Source organism: Schistocerca cancellata, chromosome 2, assembly GCF_023864275.1.
Source record: "Schistocerca cancellata isolate TAMUIC-IGC-003103 chromosome 2, iqSchCanc2.1, whole genome shotgun sequence".
NCBI lineage: Eukaryota > Metazoa > Arthropoda > Insecta > Orthoptera > Acrididae > Schistocerca > Schistocerca cancellata.
Window position 1 is genome coordinate 1,086,314,749 of NC_064627.1, and position 19,522 is coordinate 1,086,334,270.

The 19,522-nt window shown below is 45.0% G+C and overlaps 1 protein-coding gene across 1 annotated transcript in view; it reads right to left on the reverse strand.

The window, feature by feature from the left end:
* The window catches only part of LOC126161229 (uncharacterized), a 477,655-nt gene that overhangs the window by 175,661 nt on the left and 282,472 nt on the right, over nucleotides 1-19,522 (reverse strand). The window contains exon 2 of the mRNA XM_049916971.1: nucleotides 11,926-12,119. Coding sequence (XP_049772928.1) covers nucleotides 11,926-12,119 — 194 coding nt within the window. The remainder of the gene's footprint in view (nucleotides 1-11,925; nucleotides 12,120-19,522) is intronic.

The following is a 19,522-nucleotide window of genomic DNA, read 5'->3' on the forward strand; positions in this document are numbered from 1 at the left end:
AGGATTTATGATTGCAATACAGGATCAAACAATAAACACCAGATATTACAGCAAGCATATTATTAAAGATCCCAATACCACAACAGATAAATGCAGACTTTGCAAACAACAAATAGAAACAGTAGATCACATCACAAGCGGATGTACAATACTAGCAAATACAGAATACCCCAGAAGACATGACAATGTAGCAAAAATAATACATCAACAACTTGCCATAAAACATAAACTAATAAAACAACACGTTCCCACATACAAGTACACACCACAAAATGTACTGGAGAATGATGAATACAAATTATACTGGAACAGAACGATTATAACAGATAAAACAACACCACATAACAAACCTGACATCATACTCACCAATAAAAAGAAGAAATTAACACAACTAATTGAAATATCCATACCCAACACAACAAATATACAGAAGAAAACAGGAGAAAAAATTGAAAAATACATCCAACTGGCTGAGGAAGTCAAGGACATGTGGCATCAGGATAAAGTCGACATTATCCCAATTATACTATCAACTACAGGAGTCATACCTCACAATATTCACCAGTACATCAATGCAATACAGCTACATCCAAACATATATATACAACTACAAAAGTCTGTAATTATTGATACATGTCAATGACCCGAAAGTTCCTAAATGCAATATAACATATACCATACAGTTACAAGGAAGTCACGCTTGATCAAGGTCCGCGTCACTGTCCATTTTTGACCAGACATAACGTCTGAGAATAGAAAGAAATAATAATAATAATAATAATTTAATTTACAGAAGGTTCTCAACGCAGAGGAAGCTAAACGGAGACGTCCTCCATGAGTCTTCCATCAGAAACCATGATCCCAATGACCCACCATTGAAGAAATATAGAATATCAACTATTCCAAGAACACCAAGGCCTGAGGTAAGGAGCAATAGCAGCAGAAATGTGGAAACCAGCTTCCTCAAATGAGCTCTCACTTGGCACCACTGAAAACTGCAAAAGGTGGAGGTTTGGGGACTGTGGAATGCACGCCACAGGGCGTCTGGCTAGGACCTGTCCCCGAAGTAATCGATTTGCAACAGCTCGTTGTGTCGAGTGGTACCAACTGCTGTTCAGATGGCTGATGCAGAAGTAGTAAGATGCGCCAGAGCCATACGCCGAACACGAGGGTCTTCCCTCTCGGTAGTGCTGTAACCTCCCCCTTACTAATCGGCCTATTCTGCTTGCGATATAAAGTATGACCGTGGATCGCGTGTATACCTAATGGAATTTTTCTAATTGGATAAGGCCATCTTTCCCGAAGAAGTGGTACCGATAAGTAGGGGGAAAGCGTACAACCGGTCTTTCTGATAGAAAAGTCTACTAAAATTAAAAAATTAAACCGAACAGGGCTACGATTTGGAAAAATGAAAGTTATTTTGTGCATTCACTCACGAACAACACTGGACAGAAAAGGGGTACCACTGATCACGAATCCGCAATGTTACACTAATGAACGAAAAGAAATAATTACGGTCGCCAGCCCACTAGCGCAATTTACGTCCAAAATCCTGTAAAAGGTAATGGGAAAGAAAAACATTTATTATTAAACACTGACGTGGCAGCTAAAGGTTGCCATGTTTTTTTTTTTTTTGCACTAATTTTAAGTGAGTATGTAATGATAAAGAAAACTGATAAGTCACTTTTACGTTAAGTTTCTCATTAAATTTTGAAAACGACAATTGAGTAATGATTTGAAAATATCCACTTAAACTGTATGTTAGTATTGAACTTCGTTACGTGAAAAATGACTGAGAGACCTCAACATAACATCATCAAAGAAATTTAGACAAAGGCAATCACTTTTTACCTTGCAGCTACTTAGTTTTCAAATTGGATTTCATATTATTGTCTGAACAACTGAGCCTTTTTTTCACTGACTTTAACAGAATAAAGACTAGAGTACGTACCAAACCAAACAGCCATGTGCTCCAAGCTATATGTAAAATAAATAAAACTTCCGCACTCTTAATTTGTGCATTTTCTTTAGATCTGGATTTTTTCCAGTGATAGATTCTCAAACTTCGGTTAGCATATAAGGGAACAAGGAGACCGCTTGGTAACAATAAATGGGGGCAATGAGGACAGTCGCAATGGATTTCACTGATTATTATTTAAATAAAGTTCATTAATCAAATCACATTCAGTTGTGCTGCTGGGTTAGCCGTTAATACTTTCTACCAATGAACAGTCTCACTTCAGCGCTGTGCGTGCGACGGAACTCGAAGCCGACGACGAATCTGTGTTGCTGGAACTGCTGCTGTTGTTGAAGACGATAGCATCTTGTGGGGCCACGGCTAATTACAGGAACGGGCAACCGTAATTAATACAGCCTCTTCCGCCCGTCCACTGTCCTTCCTCCTGCTACTAGTCATCTGGCAGGCGCGCATACATGATGCCGCCGAAATGGTACTCTGGCGTTGACACCACACTTCCGCACACCACAAGCGCTGGAACCCGTCTCTCTCTCTCTCTCTCTCTCTCTCTCTCTCTCTCTCTCTCCGCGCGCTCTGCGCAACAACCCCCTACCCAAAGATTTTACAACGCACAAGCACTGCTATTATCGTTGCTAGTCGATGCAAATAATTCCTTTGGGTTTTTCCCAGATATTACAAGTTTCACAGTAAAACACAGATAAATACAATAAAACGTCCACAGACTTCTACCTAAATGTACACATACAGTGAAGCAATGTCCTTACCTATTAAAAGGAAGCATTTAAATTACAAATATTTACATACAATTAAAAAAAATTATATATCGGTAGCAGGTCCCATGCATTCTGCTTTTTCGGTGTTACAGTGCCACGTGGCCGTCCTCAGCATGGTCTTCATGCGACCGTACATTCTCGTGGTCATGCTGCCGTCAATAATGTGCGGTGGCTACATTTATTCGGTATCGCAGAAGCAATATCCAGCTTTTCGCAGCCCTATTACACGACCCCGTTCAAACTCACTGAGGTGTTTATAATGCAATCTTTGTCGCCTTAAGAGCATTCATGGGTAACTCATTACGTCGAACCTCATAAGTAAGTAACGCTCAAGATCCTTACAGCGAGTATTAAAGCAAAACTTAACATGCATCCTCATAGTGGCGCTACTACCGCCATTCTACTGCGACTGGCGCGAAATTTGAACAGGCGCCATCTTTCAGATGTAGAAACACTCCTCCAAATTTTCTTAACATCGCAAAACAACTCCTTGGTGATGAGACTTTTTTTAGGTTAGTGTACATATGTTGTACCCTGTGTGAATACTATCAGCGCCAAGAAACAATAACGCAGCGATCGTAGGATACTCTCGTTATTTCGTGTTGTCTTTCGTTCCCTCTGGTGTAAACGCGTGTTCACAGATAGAGGCGAATTGCAGCGAACACTGGAGAATTGTCTGCGAGTGCTCGATCGCCATCGCAGAGTTCGCTTACATTCACTCCAGTGTAAATAAGGCTTTGGGTGTCGCTGCTACACTAACGCCTGCTACGGTTGTCCGGAGTCTGTGACGTGCCACATGGGAGCGGAACAGATTTTTTCTGTAGGAGTGTGTGCTAGGCGAGTGACATCGGACGTCACCGCCCGGCTTCGACACTCGTCGTAAATCAGCTGATACCGCGGCGCCGAAGAGGGGCGGGAGCAGTACGGCGGAATGGGGCCGCGTGGCCGCAGCAACAGCAGCAGCAGTACTGTTACGTATCACTGCGGGGTCGCGAGCGACTTGTTTTTTTATTGGCGTCGCGGCCCTTTACGACTTCCTTCGAGTACCCTCGCCTTACGGAACAGCTGGCACTAACCAGTTGTAGTCAATCTCCATAACGCGGCCGATGTTAAAAGCGGGGCCAGTTTTTATGGCGCAGTGACACAAAACAGATCATTCCTCACTCCACCCGGCACTGAACAAGACATCTGCACACGACAAGCGTTTCTCTTTTGTTTTTAAACTTCTATTCCTGTAAGAAGGAATAGAGGAGTGGGCTCTCCGAGATGCGGCCCGTTTCAGTGTCTCAGTTGTTTTCAGACACATAGAGCCGGTTGTGGAACAGACTGTCACTGTCAGGAATAAAGCAGTAACCCTTCCTCCCACCCCTGATTCTTTAAAGAATCGAACTCTCAAGTGTAAAAAAAAAAACACTCTTTGTAAAAAGCTAGTTTTGCACATATCTCCTTGTTTATGACGTCATACCCGCTGAAGCACGTGTCGTAAAATCACATACTTTTCCAAGTGTAAGGTCGGTTCAAAAAATTCCGGAACTTTGTTCAGAAAATTTTTCCACGCTTACCTAGTATTTATCGCGCATTATCTCCTTCGAAATACTCTCCTCCACAATCAGTACCCGAAAGCCGTTTCCAGTTCTGGAAGCAGTCTTGGTACGCCTTTTGCTGGATCGCGCGAATTTTCTTTTATCTCATCTATCGTTGCAGATCTTCGTCCTTCCAAAGGGGTTTTCAACTTTGGAAACAAAATGAAGTCCGCAACGGCCAGGTAAGGAGAGTACGGAGGACGAGGCAGCACAGTGCTTTCGTTTTTTTATGCAATAGTTACGCATGAACAGGGCTCCATGTGCGTTATCGTAATTGATGAGCTATGAATTGTCTCGCCACATTTCAGGCCGTTTTCTTGTCACATTTTCTCGCAAGCGTCGCAACACGTCTCGATAGTATAATCGATTAACAGTTTGTGCACGAGACACGAATCCATGATGAACTAATCCTTCTAAGTCGAAGAAAACTATCAGCATGGATTTGACATTTCACCTGACCTAATGCTTTCCCGGCGCGTTGTGAAGATTTAACCTTGGGATCAGTATCACAGACCGGTTCCCGTCAGATCACCGAAGTTAAGCGCTGTCGGGCGTGGCCGGCATTTAGATGGGTGACCAACCGGGCCGCCATGCGCTGTTGCCATTTTTCGGGGGTGCACTCAGCCTCGTGATGCCAATTGAGGAGCTGCTCGACCGAATAGTGTGCTGACCACACGCCCGTCCTATTCGCATCCTCAGCTCAGGATGACAGAGCGGTCAGATGCACCCGATGGGCCACTTGTGACCTGAAAACGGAGTGCTCTCAGTATCATAGCCACAGACCCACATCTCGTCACCACTTATGGTTCTCTTGCTGAACATATTCTCATTTGCGCGATCCAGGCGGTCTTCACAGATTGCGAGGCGAAGGTTCAAAAATGGTTCAAATGGCTCTGAGCACTATGGGACTTAACAGCTATGGTCATCAGTCCCCTAGAACTTAGAGCTACTTAAACCTAACTAAGGACATCACACACATCCATGCCCCGAGGCAGGTAGCGGTCGCGCGGTTCCAGACTGCAGCGCCTAGAACCGCTCGGCCACCCAGGCCGGCTCGAGGGGGGGGGGGCATAAGGGCGCTCAACATCGATCCCGGCCGGCTCGAGGCGAAGGTCTTTCTGTTCCTGACTCATAGCCCATGGAACGAACTTGGTGGGAATACGATGCATTTCAAGATGTTGTGTCACGATTTCATGACATTATCCAACTGAAATGTTAAATTCTTCTGCAGTCTCTCGGGCAATCAGTCTTCAATTGGCACTCACAATTTCGTTGACGTTCGTGAAGTCAGCGTTGTCGGTAGACGTCGAAGAGCGTCCTGAACGAGGGTCATTTTTAACTTGCGTCCGGTCCCGTGTGAACTATTCTGTAACACCGAGTACGGCTTAAGTGGTCATCATAGTAGGATTCTTGACATTTGGTGTGTGTCTGCTAAGATTTTGGTGAGTTTCTCGCAAAACTTAATTCAGACGGGTTGCTCCTGTAACTCCGCCATCTCTAAATTCACAAGCTGTGCGACACAACGTTCTACTCTAGACAGCACTGAAGAATAACAAACCGATATACAACAATGAAACTTCCCGTAGTTACACATTGTACACACGTACGCAGGGGTGCCAACCGCATTTGGCTCCAACACACCATTGGCGCGAAATTACCAATGTTCCGCAAATTTTTAAACATACCTTGTACATTCAACGGTACACGTGGATACCCTTTGCAAAATATCTCCATCTACGTATATACTCCGCTAGTCACCGTGCAGTATGTGGGGGATGGTACCCTGAACCACTACTGAGTCATTGCCTTTTCTGTTACACTTGCAAATAGAGCGAGAGAGAAACGACATTTATAGTCTTCCGCACGAGCCCTAAATTTCATGGTCCCTATGCGAAACGTTCGTTGGCGGCCGTAGAATCGTTCTGCAGTCAGCCTCAAATACCGATTCTCTAAATTTTCTCAATTGTGGCTATCGAGAGGAACGTCACCTTCCATCCAGTGATTCCAATTTGAGTTCCCGAAACATCTCCGTAATACAAGTGCAATGTACGAGGGCTGCTTATCCTAATTACGGAAGGCATCGTAGAGTAAAAGTAAGGAGTACCAATGTCATTATTGCAAACTTCATCAATATTAAAAGTAGGGTATGTAATGATGTCACGATTATTAAAACTTTTAAGGCCACCAATACCCTCAGTGCCTCCACAGCGACTAATAGCTACTGTAAGGCAACCGGAAACTTGACAGACTGTATCAGACTTTGTGATGATAAAATTCAAAATACCTCCAAGAAATACACGCAGAGCGTCAACCACGGCCTGTGAACCAATGCCCTTAACCTTGACTTTATTCTCTGAAGTACTTGGTGCTGTGATACTGAAAGAAACATTGTCAGTAGCGCGAGAGCGCCGGCTGCTCCTATTACGAATAGGGTCATTAGTGAAGAAATACTTAATTGAAACGTCGCGCCTGATGCAGAAGTCTTGCTGTACGAACGACGAAAATTTAGTAAGTTAAACATTTTTCTTTTCGTTAATTTTTGGTCGTGTAACCGATAAAAGTTTCGAAAAGGTTCGAAATTAAGTGTAATGTTTGTCAGAAGCCGTTCACTGTTCTCATTCTTAAATACTGGACGAATATGGTGTGGATAATCTGCAAACCGTGAATTACGCTGCCTGAAGAAAAGTACCGAGTTTCCAACTTTAATACTTCCGATAAGCCTTTAACCCACGATTTTATTTCTTAATGAGTAGATTACGACGGTATTTAAAATTTTGAAAGTCATTCATTAATTATATGAAATACTGAAAATCAAATTTCTGTTGCCTCTGGAAGTCGTTAGATAGTCGTAAAGAAGCCGCATTCCGCGCCCGCGCCCGCGCCCGCGCCCGCGCCCGCGCCCGCGCCCGCGCCCTCCCCCCCCCCCCGTCCTCTTCGCTCGCAATGTAAGTAATAGGAGCGGGTGCTGGTTTCGAAATACTTCGGGCACTGCAGCCGTCATCGCTCTGTTAATTATATTGGCTTAGGAGGTGCCTGCGTCACAAAATTTGCAATTGCTGAGGCTATGTAAATGGGTTTGACAGCCTAGTTTTCTTTCGGGCGTTTCGCCGTCGTTGTAGAGGCGATACCTTGCAGTTACACTAGTATACCGTTTGGCTAGTTACTATTGCTTTCATGTAATTGATCTTGCTGTGTCAATAGTTCTTTGTCGGTCTGTACCCCAACGGAAAGGCACTTGGAAGGGCGGTATTCTCGTTGTAACCTTTCTTAGCCTTGCTATTTGGTGTAGTCTTGGTCTCCTCGCGTATAAGCCTTATGGTGCGCCCCTCGTGAAGAGCCAATTCCAACCCTTGGTTAATTAAATGAAGCACTTATTCATCAAGGCCTGCCTGTTTTCTATTTGGTAATCTCACTTAACTGAAGCTGTTGTTATTGAAGGCCTGCCTGTTCCCTTTTAATTAAATTAAGGGCTACTTGATAATTTGGTTAGCTGAAACTGTTATTAATCAAAGCCTACCTCTTTTTATTACCCTATTATTGAGATTTTAAATCTTATTCAATCCGTGTTGATTGCGAAGGCCTGCCAGTTTCAGAGGTATTCATGTCAATAAGGTAGTAACAGAAAATGACACATGATGGTACCTGGGCCCTAGTCTTTCGCCTTACGTGATTGTAGCTTTCATCCTTAAAACCAACAGAAGCCCTCCAAGAGCCTTGGTACGAATTGGGGGACTATGTCTATTTTTGAAACTATACAATTTGCCAAAAAAGTCTTTCATGAATATATAAAGAGGGCTTTAAGTTTGTTGTTTACCATTTCTGTTTTTTTTTTCGCCAGTCTTCGGGTGGATAATTCGAAATTAATAAAAACAACTTAGTGTTTCAAATATTCAGCATAGTTTTACATGATTAAAGTCAAATTAACACATTAGCGCATTTGTAAAGTAATCAGCGGTTAGAAGCTATTTTATATGTGAGACTTTGATTCTCTGTGAAGCAGGAATGGGATTACTGATTACAGATATTGTCAAATTCCTGAATTCAGCAACATTTTCTATATAGGTATTGTTGAGTTTATTGAATGAAGCATCTGAAAGCTTACTTATTTTGCATACTTTCAGTTAATAATTCTATGCAGAATAATTGTCTGGGACAGATCCACTCAAAGGGTTAGTTGCATGTAAACGTGCTGTATGTATTTCGTGTTCATCATCGAACTTCGTCGGGACAACTTCTTAAAAAATACTCATGTATTGTAGTACATTCATTCTTCTTTTGAATTTGTTGTCAAGAACTGGTCAGTATTTGGGAACAGTAGTAGCAGTCATGAATGCAGCACCACTAACATAAAAACGCATTCACTGAAAAAGAAAATAAGTACTGAACAACTACACTATTTATGACTAACTGCTGAAAACAGTATCTAGCGCAAAATATCTAGGATTCACTATCCAGAAAAGGAACAACCAGAAAAGGAACAATCACATAAAACAAATAGTACGAAAAACGGATGTCACAATGATTCATAGGAAGGATTTTAAGAAAATCTAGCTCACCCACGAAGGATGTGGCTTACAAGGCGCTTGGTCTTGAGTACTGTCCATCAATCTAGAATCATAACCAGGTAGGACTGATAGATTGGGTTGGGTTGTTTGGGGGAAGAGACCAAACAGCGAGGTCATCGGTCTCATCGGATTAGGGAAGGATGGGGAAGGAAGTCGGCCGTGCCCTTTCAAAGGAACCATCCCAGCATTTGCCTGGAGCGATTTAGGGAAATCACGGAAAACCTAAATCAGGATGGCCGGACGCGGGACTGAACAGTCGTCCTCCCGAATGCGAGTCCAGTGTCTAACCACTGCACCACCTCGCTCGGCAGGACTGATAGAGAGATACAACGAGGAGGGGCGCGTTTCGTCATAGAATCGTTTGGTCGGTGGGAGAGCGTTACACAGGTGCTCAAGTAACTCTATTCGCAGACTTAATTAGATTAAAAACAGCCGACCAGTTGCAAAGGATAAAGTAATCTCTACCTAGGTTTCGATAGATTTAAATCTATCTTCTTCAGAAGGTGGCAGTATTACATCAACATGGAGTGATATGTCATTGCCATTTTTACAAACATCTCCATAGCTCCATTAGTCCAAATAAAATACAGCCCTAAGAATAGGGTTTGTCAGATAAATAAAATTAAGTACATGGAAGATGGAGAGCGTGGAACCGTTGCTGTTGCGCAGCTATGTTTAAAATAATGCTATTCGCAGACATTGTAAGAGAGGCGTTGTGCATTTAGGGAGAAGTTTACTACTGAAATTTTGACAGAGTACTTTTCTGGAAGAGTCGGACAACATGCCGTGTTACTTCTTCCCACATACATCTCGCGAAATGACCAAGACGAGAAAATTCGAGAAATTAGAGCCAATTCAGAGGCCTGACGATAATCATTCCTCCCATACTCCATTCGCGAGAGGAACAGGGAAGGGTGGGATCAGTTAGTGGTACCAGAAGTACCCTCCGCTACGCACTCTCAGGTGGTTTCCGGAGTACCGATGTAGATTATCCTGCACTATCCACAATTTAACGTTACTTTTGCAAAGAAAGAAGCACGGCATCCATCCTTACGAATTAAAGATTCTGCGATATAAAGCAAGTTTTAAAGACCGTAGAAATCTTTCTACACTCTTACTTCATAGATACTACATGTGCGCGAGTGGGTTATATTTACTAAATTTTATTGTGCATTTAGGGTAAAGTGAACCTCAAATACATTAATAGCCAGCGTGTAGACATATTTGCTGTAAGAAAACTTATCCTATTCGCAAATCTCCTGCCAGGTTCTACACCACTGGAAGTTGCTGGAAATGAGGTAACTTACCAATTACAGATCTGCTTGCGAGACTTCTAAAAGATTGGGCAGTCCATCTTCTGACAAAATTATTCATTATGTAATAGAGTACATTACGAACAAATTGTAGCAGTTTTTACCAGCCGATTAAACTTTGAGTGACTATGATAGGAAGTGAGTTGCTGACAATTTGTAGCAGATATATGACTTACATTTAAATACAAATCAGTTCCTAAGCATTTTTGGACATTTAAATGATGCTCTCTCTTTGTTTAGTTAGGATACAACCAGGAAAGTCTGTCAAGCATTTTCTTTTGAACCATTGACATTCATGTCTTCGGCGGGGAATCTCACTGACTGGAGTAGAATGGTCTTTAGTGATGGGCCTCGCTTCGAACTGAGCCCCATTGATCAGCAAAGACGCGTCTGGAGAAGCCACGGACAGTGGCGGGATGCCAACGTGTCACTCGCCATATGGCCCAACAACCAGAAGTGTGGCGTTGGGTGCCATTTCTGTTCATACGACTCCTTTGGTTGCCATATGCGGCACCCTGTAAGCACAGCGGTACGTTAATGATATTATAGATAGTATACGCCCCGTTTTGTTGCCCTTGATGGCAAGCCATTCTGGGCTTCCATTTCAGCAAGGTAGTGTTGGTCTGTACGTGGTGAGTCGATAGATCTCGCCAACTGAGAACGTTTGGAGCATTGGGGGCAGGGCCCTCCAACCAGCTCGGGATTTTGTCGATGTAAAGCTCCAATTGGACAGCATTTGGCACGGCATTCCCCCACGAGGACGTCCAACAACTCTGTCAAACCATGCGAAGCAGAATAACTGCATGCATAAGGGCCAGCGGTGGACCAACACATTATTGATTTGCTCAGTTTGTGAGGCTATATCTCCTGAATAAATTATCCAATTTTTCTGAAACTGTGTTTTGTCAGAACACGTACATCTCATCTACTGACTTCCGTCCTATTCTGATACTTCCTTTTTGTCTTGGATTGTATTACACTGGGCACCCATGACAAATATCCATCAGGTTCCACCCACTTTTGTGGTCAGACGTTTAATTGATGATGCAAACGTCATTCTGTGTCGGTAACAGGCATCATGTAGAGACAATAGTCCGATACTCCTGGAATGAGCTTAGGGGGGGGGGGGGGGGCAGATGCCACTGACGGCAAGGTCCTGGTGGGGATGGTTCGCACTTGCCTTTCTACGACCGTAACTGTCAAGTTGATATTTTGTGTTGTGTGAGTGATTGTGTTGAGTGCTTGCACAGCGTGGTTCTGGGTTTATGTTGTTGTTGATTAAAGGGAGAGTGGGTGAAATGCAGTGCCGCGACGTAGCCCGCTCCTTTCGGAATCACCAATAACCTACGGCGTTTAACGTCCCATTCCGGCGGACAGACCACCATTAACACTCCCTTTCTTCGTGTGACATTGTGAAGAGGTTTGGAATGTATTCAAGACTGGTGTTCAGGAACATTACGCCACTAACTCTCCTCCCCTTGCGATCGAAATACTGGCAGTGAAAATTCCATCCACCACCCGGGATCGAACCTGCTTACCTCTGAGTCTAGCGCCACTGACCACAGGTGGGTTAGCGACCTCGGCTACGAAGGCGGGTCCACGTTTGATACAAAAGACTCCAAAGGACAGAGGGTGACATCCACAACAAAGGTTGGGGCGGGGTGCCATGCAAAAAGAAAGGTGACACCTGGAGATTGTGTAGGCTGGACTCACCTGGAAGGCGGCCGCGGGAGCCTCGGGGTCGGTGCCCAGCGTGAAGGCGCGGGGCAGGGCGGGGTGCGGCCGCAGGTGGAGGCGGCACAGCGGCAGCCGCAGGCAGCAGCCGGGCTCCGAACCCAGCACCTCCAGGCTGCCCGCCCGCACCTCGCAGTGCCGCGACACGCCGTCCCACAGGCAGCGCAGCACGCCTGCAACGAGACCGTCCACTGCTGCAGACTGACCTCAACACACACGGGGTGTCCGTAGTTAAAGTTGCAGTTTCAAAACTCCGTAGAAAGAGAACCACTGCTCAGAATGACGTCAAATTTGAACAGGGTATTATTGATGTGAGAGAAGTCATCGAAAAAAAAAAAAACCGGAAAAAACAGGAATTTGAACACTCGATGGCGCTGTGAGTGTCAGAATTTGCACACCAACAGTATTGTCCGCAGCTCGTGGTCTCGCGGTCGCGTTTCCCGAGCACGGGGTCCCGGGCTCGATTCCCGGCGGGGTCAGGGATTTTCACCTGCCTCGAGATGACTGGGTGTTTGTGTTGTTCTCATCATTTCATCATAATTCCTGAAAGTGGCGAGGTTGGACTGAGCAAAGGTTGGGAAATTGTACGGGCGCTGATAACCGCGCAGTTGAGTGCCCCACAAACCAAACAACATCATCATCATCATCATCATCATCATCATCATCATCATCATCATCATCATCACCACACCAACAGAAGGGCGACACACGGTTGTTTCCTCAGTTGGCGCCCGAGACGCTCAACAGGACTGTCTCCGTGGAAGACCGCGCACTGCTAGTAAAGCCATTTCACAAGAATGGTGACTGCGCGCCAGTAATCTTGCAGACACTCGAGGGTGTGAAAAAAGGCTTTGGTCGGATGTCAGCTAACGGTCTCGAGAAAATGATTAAAAATTCAAAGAGACATGTTCTTTTGAAGTGCAATGTAGCACAGCGAGAAAAGCAGTTGATCTGACATCTGTCGAAGACGTAGCTACATCGTTGCAGGAGGGGTCGACCGGTGGTGTGCAAACATGCATTGCGCAGGGAATTGTCCGAACGTTCAAATGGTTCAAATGGCTCTGAGCACTATGCGACTTAACTGCTGAGGTCATCAGTCGCCTAGAACTTAGAACTAATTAAACCTAACTAACCTAAGGACATCACACAAATCCATGCCCGAGGCAGGATTCGAACCTGCGACCGTAGCGGTCACGCGGTTCCAGATTGAAGTGCCTAGAACCGCTCGGCCACAAAGGCCGGCGTCTAAGTTGGGGTCGCGTGAACATATTTGAGGGGTTGTGTTATGATCTGGGACGAACAATTTTTCACCCTTTTTCAACGTAGCCTTACCTTTGAACAAGAGTGTTAACATTGTTTTATGTCCAGTAAAAGTTGAAGGACTGTAACCACTTTCTGGTTGCAGGCATTCTTACTTTAGTGTAAACAGCCACAATCCTCGATAGTGGATAAATGTCCAAATTCATTTGTTGTAGCGATCGGTCTCTGTTGTCTCTACTTTGGCCGACTTTTAACTGCCTGCGTTCCGCCTGGGTTCGACAGTCGCGCTAGTGGACCAACTATGTTGAAGTTCACAGCACCTCTTTGCGGACAGCTAAGATAACATTCGGTGATCGAACAAGTTGCGGAGTTTCAATCACGATGTGTAATATATATATATATATGTGTGTGTGTGTAATCAGTTCCTTGTATATAGTCACGCAGACTCAACGTAATTGTAACAGCATGTATTCCAATATAACTTAGGCATGTGTAAACACCAGGCCAACTGAGGCTGTTTTTTTTGCGGACGGGGGGGGGGGGGAGCTCAATAATTGGGATAATGCTTGCGCATGTCTAAGTCGATGGGTGACGACGATGACGATTCATCCTGAGATATTTGAAACGACTTTTGGGTGTGTGAGAGGCATTTCTGGATTAAGATTCACTGCGGAAATCTACGAAAGTACACTTCGTCTAGAAAGGATCTCTCTTACAAATACGGAGTACAGACGTGTACGTTCAGCGTGGTGGCTTAAAGGCGATGACTAGTCGAAATATCTCGTGGACAAAGCGAGAGATTTACGAGAGAGTGGGTGTTTGAGTAATTTTCCGCAGCTCTCGCTGCCATGGCTGGGGCGCGTCACTCGTTTAAGTGGCGGATGAGTTGTGATCGCGCTCTAATGGAACGGCAGCGTAAAAATGAAAATACATTAAAAAAAAAAGAGGCAGCGTGATCGGCGCGCTGCGCGGCCCAATTCCAGCCGCCTCTGGCGCCGGCCGCGTTTAAATGGAAATCCGATGCGCGCTGGAACAGCTGCCGGCGCTCCAGTGTGTCGCTACGTGACGTGACGTGAAATGACGTGGAAACACCAGTGGCGTCATTCGTCACCAACACTGATTATCACCACCATTATGAAAATTATTACTGACATTATTACAATATTGTAATTGCGACACCTGCATGATCGTTCTCTAATGGGAGTCCCTTTTATGCCAGTTCGTACATGATTTGCAGTAGCCTCACTAAACAGTCGCTTCAGTCAAATGGTTCAAATGGCTCTGAGCACTATGGGACTTAACATCTATGGTCATCAGTCCCCCAGAACTTAGAACTACTTAAACCTAACTAACCTAAGGACATCACACAACGCTCAGTTATCACGAGGCAGAGAAATCGCTTCAGTCTGTCTGTTCAGTGTACACTTACACCTCTCCATCAGTCCGTAAGTAATTTTTACGAATTTTGGATCTGGCAAAGGTGTGTCTTGACAACCAGTTTTAGATTGTGAATAATTTTAATCCATATTTGCTATTTAAGAGTTACTCGCCCATCATCATCATCTTTTTTGTGATACAAGCAAGTGCTCTCCGTCTCCCTTTCCTGCGATCCATTGCTTTTTTCTTGATGTTGCTGGATGTGCCATCGTCCATCCCGTCATCTGGGATCCTTCCTCCACCACATCATTCATTCAGGAATCCTCCCTCAATTCTGTCATTCTGTTTTTATAAGCCTGAAACCTTCCCGTCTCCTGTATATCTCTTTTGTTACGCAACCTTCCCTTCTACAATAACCTATGAAACCTTCCCTTAGGATTTATATCTCTTTCTTAATAATAACAAATGAAATCTTCCCTTTGAAATTAATTGTCTTTCTCAATCTTCGCATACAAATTTAAATGCTGCTTATTAAAAGTGATTTTCTGATTATTTCGACGAAACATAGAATGTGTCGTCGTCGTGGCCCTCAGTCGTTATCTGCAATAACCCAAAACTGTTCCTTACCTTTTTTACTGTTACTGGATCGCCATATGACTGCTGCATCGAACTGCGACTTGAATATACTTACTCTGTTTTACTATACTTTAGTTGGCTGATGTCTCTGTAAATCCGTTTATAATCTCTTGTGAATCATAGCTGGTAGTCACACCGCTCCTCTCAACCTCTCGCTTCAGACCTGCTACCGACTCGCTTCACTTCCCGCTTACTAATGACTTCCTACGAACGGTAAAGTGCGGTCTCTCCCGCCAACAATGCTTTCTGCTGCAGACAATCCCTGCTTACCATTACAAAATGTATCAATGCGCGGTCTTTCCCGCTCTTTTCTTAAAATATATCCATACGCGGTCTCTCCCGCCCTTTTTAAAATTATATCAATGTGCGATCTTCCTGCCAACAATACTTTGGTACAGACATTCCCTGCTACCACAATTATTTTCAACATGACAAATATTAATTATTCCTACTTAATCCTATTAATAAAATATAAACATCTTTCATAAATTGTGGTTTGACAATAGAAATATACGCTTCTTACAAGCCTCTCCTTCTTTCTTAATATATGTCCAATCTAGTTTTTTAATATGCAGTAGTTGTTTTTGCTCTCCCACTCTTCTCCGTGCCTCTTGGTATCCACTCTGTCTCCAACATATTCCATCCTCCGCCATGTGCATATCTCGGAACCACCCAGCCTTGCTCTCTTCTTTCTTCTTCAGTATGCTCGTTTCAGCACCGTACAGGACGACACTTCACACAAAACATCTTATTACCATTTTCATCAAATCTTTTTCCATATTGCTGCAGAAAATACTCGTTTTCTCAAAAAATGTTCAAATGTGTGTGAAATCTTATGGGACTTAACTGCTAAGGTCATCAGTCCCTAAGGTTACACACTACTTAACGTAAATTATCCTAAAAACAAACAAACAAACAAACAAACAAACAACAACAAACAAACAAACACACACACACACACACACACACACACACACACACACAAACACACAAAAACACACACACACACACACAAAAACACACACACACACACACACACACACACACACACACATACACACCCATGCCCGAGGGAGAACTCGAACCTCCGCCGGGACCAGCCGCACAGTCCATGACTGCAACGCCTTGACCGCTCGGCTAATCCCGCGCGGCTCGTTTTCTCATAAAATGCCTCTTTTGCCACGGCTTTCCTGCTTTAAATTTCTAGTTGCTCTTCCTACCGTTTTTTGTCCTGCTTTCGACATTTTTAAAACTTCGCAAATTTTCTAATACTTCGCCATTCAACGTTATATTTACCCATTGCCTCTTAGCAGCATTGTGTATTGTACCGGGGGCCCATAAAAGACGGAGCGGCTTCGACCCGCCGTAGCCCTCAGTGGTTCACAACCCAACAACAGGACACAGCAGTCCACCCACCTCACCCCCGCCCCACAGCGAACCCATGGTTATTGTGCGGTTCGGCCCGCAGTGGAGCCCACGGATCTGCCGGATATCAGCGTCGTTCTTGCACGATATTTCGGTAACGTAGCTCGTAACCTCCATTAGGTGCGACCTGAGACTGCTCCTCCCCTCTGCAGTCCGCGCCCGCTCGCTGCGACCTGCTGGAGCGCTGCCGTTCCTTTTACCGTCCGCTGCGGTACTGGGCGTTCCCTCTGCGGTCCGCGTCTACCAAATCCGCTCCTGGGTTTTCCATCTTCAACCTGGTGCGTTTGGAGCTCTGTCTGGCTTGCCAGGTGTTCTCCCTGGGGTCCTTTCCCGCTCACTGCCTAGAGCGTCGCCAGTCTGTTTTCGGTCCACTGCGGTTCTGGGCATTCCCTCTGCGGTCCGCATCAACCAAATCCGCTCCTGAGTTTTCCATCTTCAACGTGGTGCGTTTGGAGCTCTGTCTGGCTTGCCAGGCGTTCTCCCTGGGGTCCTCTCCCGCTCACTGACTAGAGCGTCGCCAGTCCGTTTTCGGTCCGCTGCGGTTCTGGGCGCTCCCTCTGCGGTCCGCATCTACCAAATCCGCTCCTGGGTTTTCCATCCAACCTGGTGGTGCGTTTGGAGCTCTGTCTGGCTTGCCAGGCGTTCTCCCTGGGGTCCTCTCCCGCTCACTGCGATCGTCTAGAGCGTCGCCAGTCCGTTTTCGGTCCACTGCGGTTCTGGATGTTCCCTCTGTGGTCCTTATTGTGCATCGTGATAATGAGATGAATCGTGTGTTTCGTTATTTGAGTCTCAGTCTGTTACGTTATAATACGAAAGCGGTTTAAATTTTTAGTTTAGCGTTTTGCTACTTAACTATTCCTATTTCAATGAGATCAGCTTTGACGACATTCTAAGAAGTGGGAAGCGATTGTGACATCAGTTGTGGGAGTATATGCTAGAAAAATACAAAAAGAAAATTTTGTTTACGAGACCGCCGTCGCGCCGTAATTTCTAGTAGTACCCGTCCCCTGCCCACAAAGGTTTACAGAGGCTCTCGTTAATTTTTTCCTTGCCTAGCACTCCTAGAAGGAAGCATAATGCGGGGAAATGATTCAGTAACAGCCCAGTGGATCGTTTAAAGAATCGTCTTTTGCTTCCCAGCGAATTAACACTGCTTAGGCGCGACGTCATTCACGCCTTGATATCTCAGCTGGTTAGAGCACTGCGTGTGAAAGGTAAGGTTCCCGGTTCGGATTCTAGTCTGGCACAAAGTTTTAAGTAGCCACGGTTTCGAAACAGTGCACATACCGTTGTAGGCTGAAACATTCATTCTGCAGAAATTTGTAGAAGTTTTTGTTTTGCTCAAGGGTTCCATCCAGGTGCACTTGTTTACGAAACACGAAGTTTAGACGGCGTATCTTGCCGTCATCTTCAGATAATGCCTTGTAGAAGTTTTTGTTTTGCTCAAGGGTTCCATCCAGGTGCACTTGTTTACGAAACACGAAGTTTAGACGGCGTATCTTGCCGTCATCTTCAGATAATTGTAGAAAGAGCGTCTGTACTTCACCGCGCCTTCTTCATCCCCCTTATCTCTGCCCACAACCCACCCCCCTGGTGGAGTGGTGATGGAACGCCATTTGTGAATAGGACTGTGAATAAAATATGGATTCATCGATACACCGGTATTTTTTCAGAAACGTATATACAGGGCGTTTCAAAAATGACCGGTATATTTGAAACGGCAATAAAAACTAAACGAGCAGCGATAGAAATACACCGTTTGTTGCAATATGCTTGGGACAACAGTACATTTTCAGGCAGACAAACTTTCGAAATTACAGTAGTTACAATTTTCAACAACAGATGGCGCTGCGGTCTGGGAAACTCTATAGTACGATATTTTCCACATATCCACCATGCGTAGCAATAATATGGCGTAGTCTCTGAATGAAATTACCCGAAACCTTTGACAACGTGTCTGGCGGAATGGATTCACATGCAGATGAGATGTACTGCTTCAGCTGTTCAATTGCTTCTGGATTCTGGCGGTACACCTGGTCTTTCAAGTGTCCCCACAGAAAGAAGTCACAGGGGTTCATGTCTGGCGAATAGGGAGGCCAATGCACGCCGCCTCCTGTATGTTTCGGATAGCCCAAAGCAATCACACGATCATCGAAATATTCATTCAGGACATTAAAGACGTCGGCCGTGCGATGTGGCCGGGCACCATCTTGCATAAACCACGAGGTGTTCGCAGTGTCGTCTAAGGCAGTTTGTACCGCCACAAATTCACGAAGAATGTCCAGATAGCGTGATGTAGTAATCGTTTCGGATCTGAAAAATGGGCCAATGATTCCTTTGTAAGAAATGGCGGCCCAGACCAGTACTTTTTGAGGATGCAGGGACGATGGGACTGCAACATGGGGCTTTTCGGTTCCCCATATGCGCCAGTTCTGTTTATTGACGAAGCCGTCCAGGTAAAAATAAGCTTCGTCAGTAAACCAAATGCTGCCCACATGCATATCGCCGTCATCAATCCTGTGCACTATATCGTTAGCAAATGTCTCTCGTGCAGCAATGGTAGCGGCGCTGAGGGGTTGCCGCGTTTGAATTTGTATGGATAGAGGTGTAAACTCTGGCGCATGAGACGATACGTGGACGTTGGCGTCATTTGGACCGCAGCTGCAACACGGCGAACGGAAACCCGAGGCCGCTGTGGGATCACCTGCTGCACTAGCTGCGCGTTGCCCTCTGTGGTTGCCGTACGCGGTCGCCCTACCTTTCCAGCACGTTCATCCGTCACGTTCCCAGTCCGTTGAAATTTTTCAAACAGATCCTTTATTGTATCGCTTTTCGGTCCTTTGGTTACATTAAACCTCCGTTGAAAACTTCGTTTTGT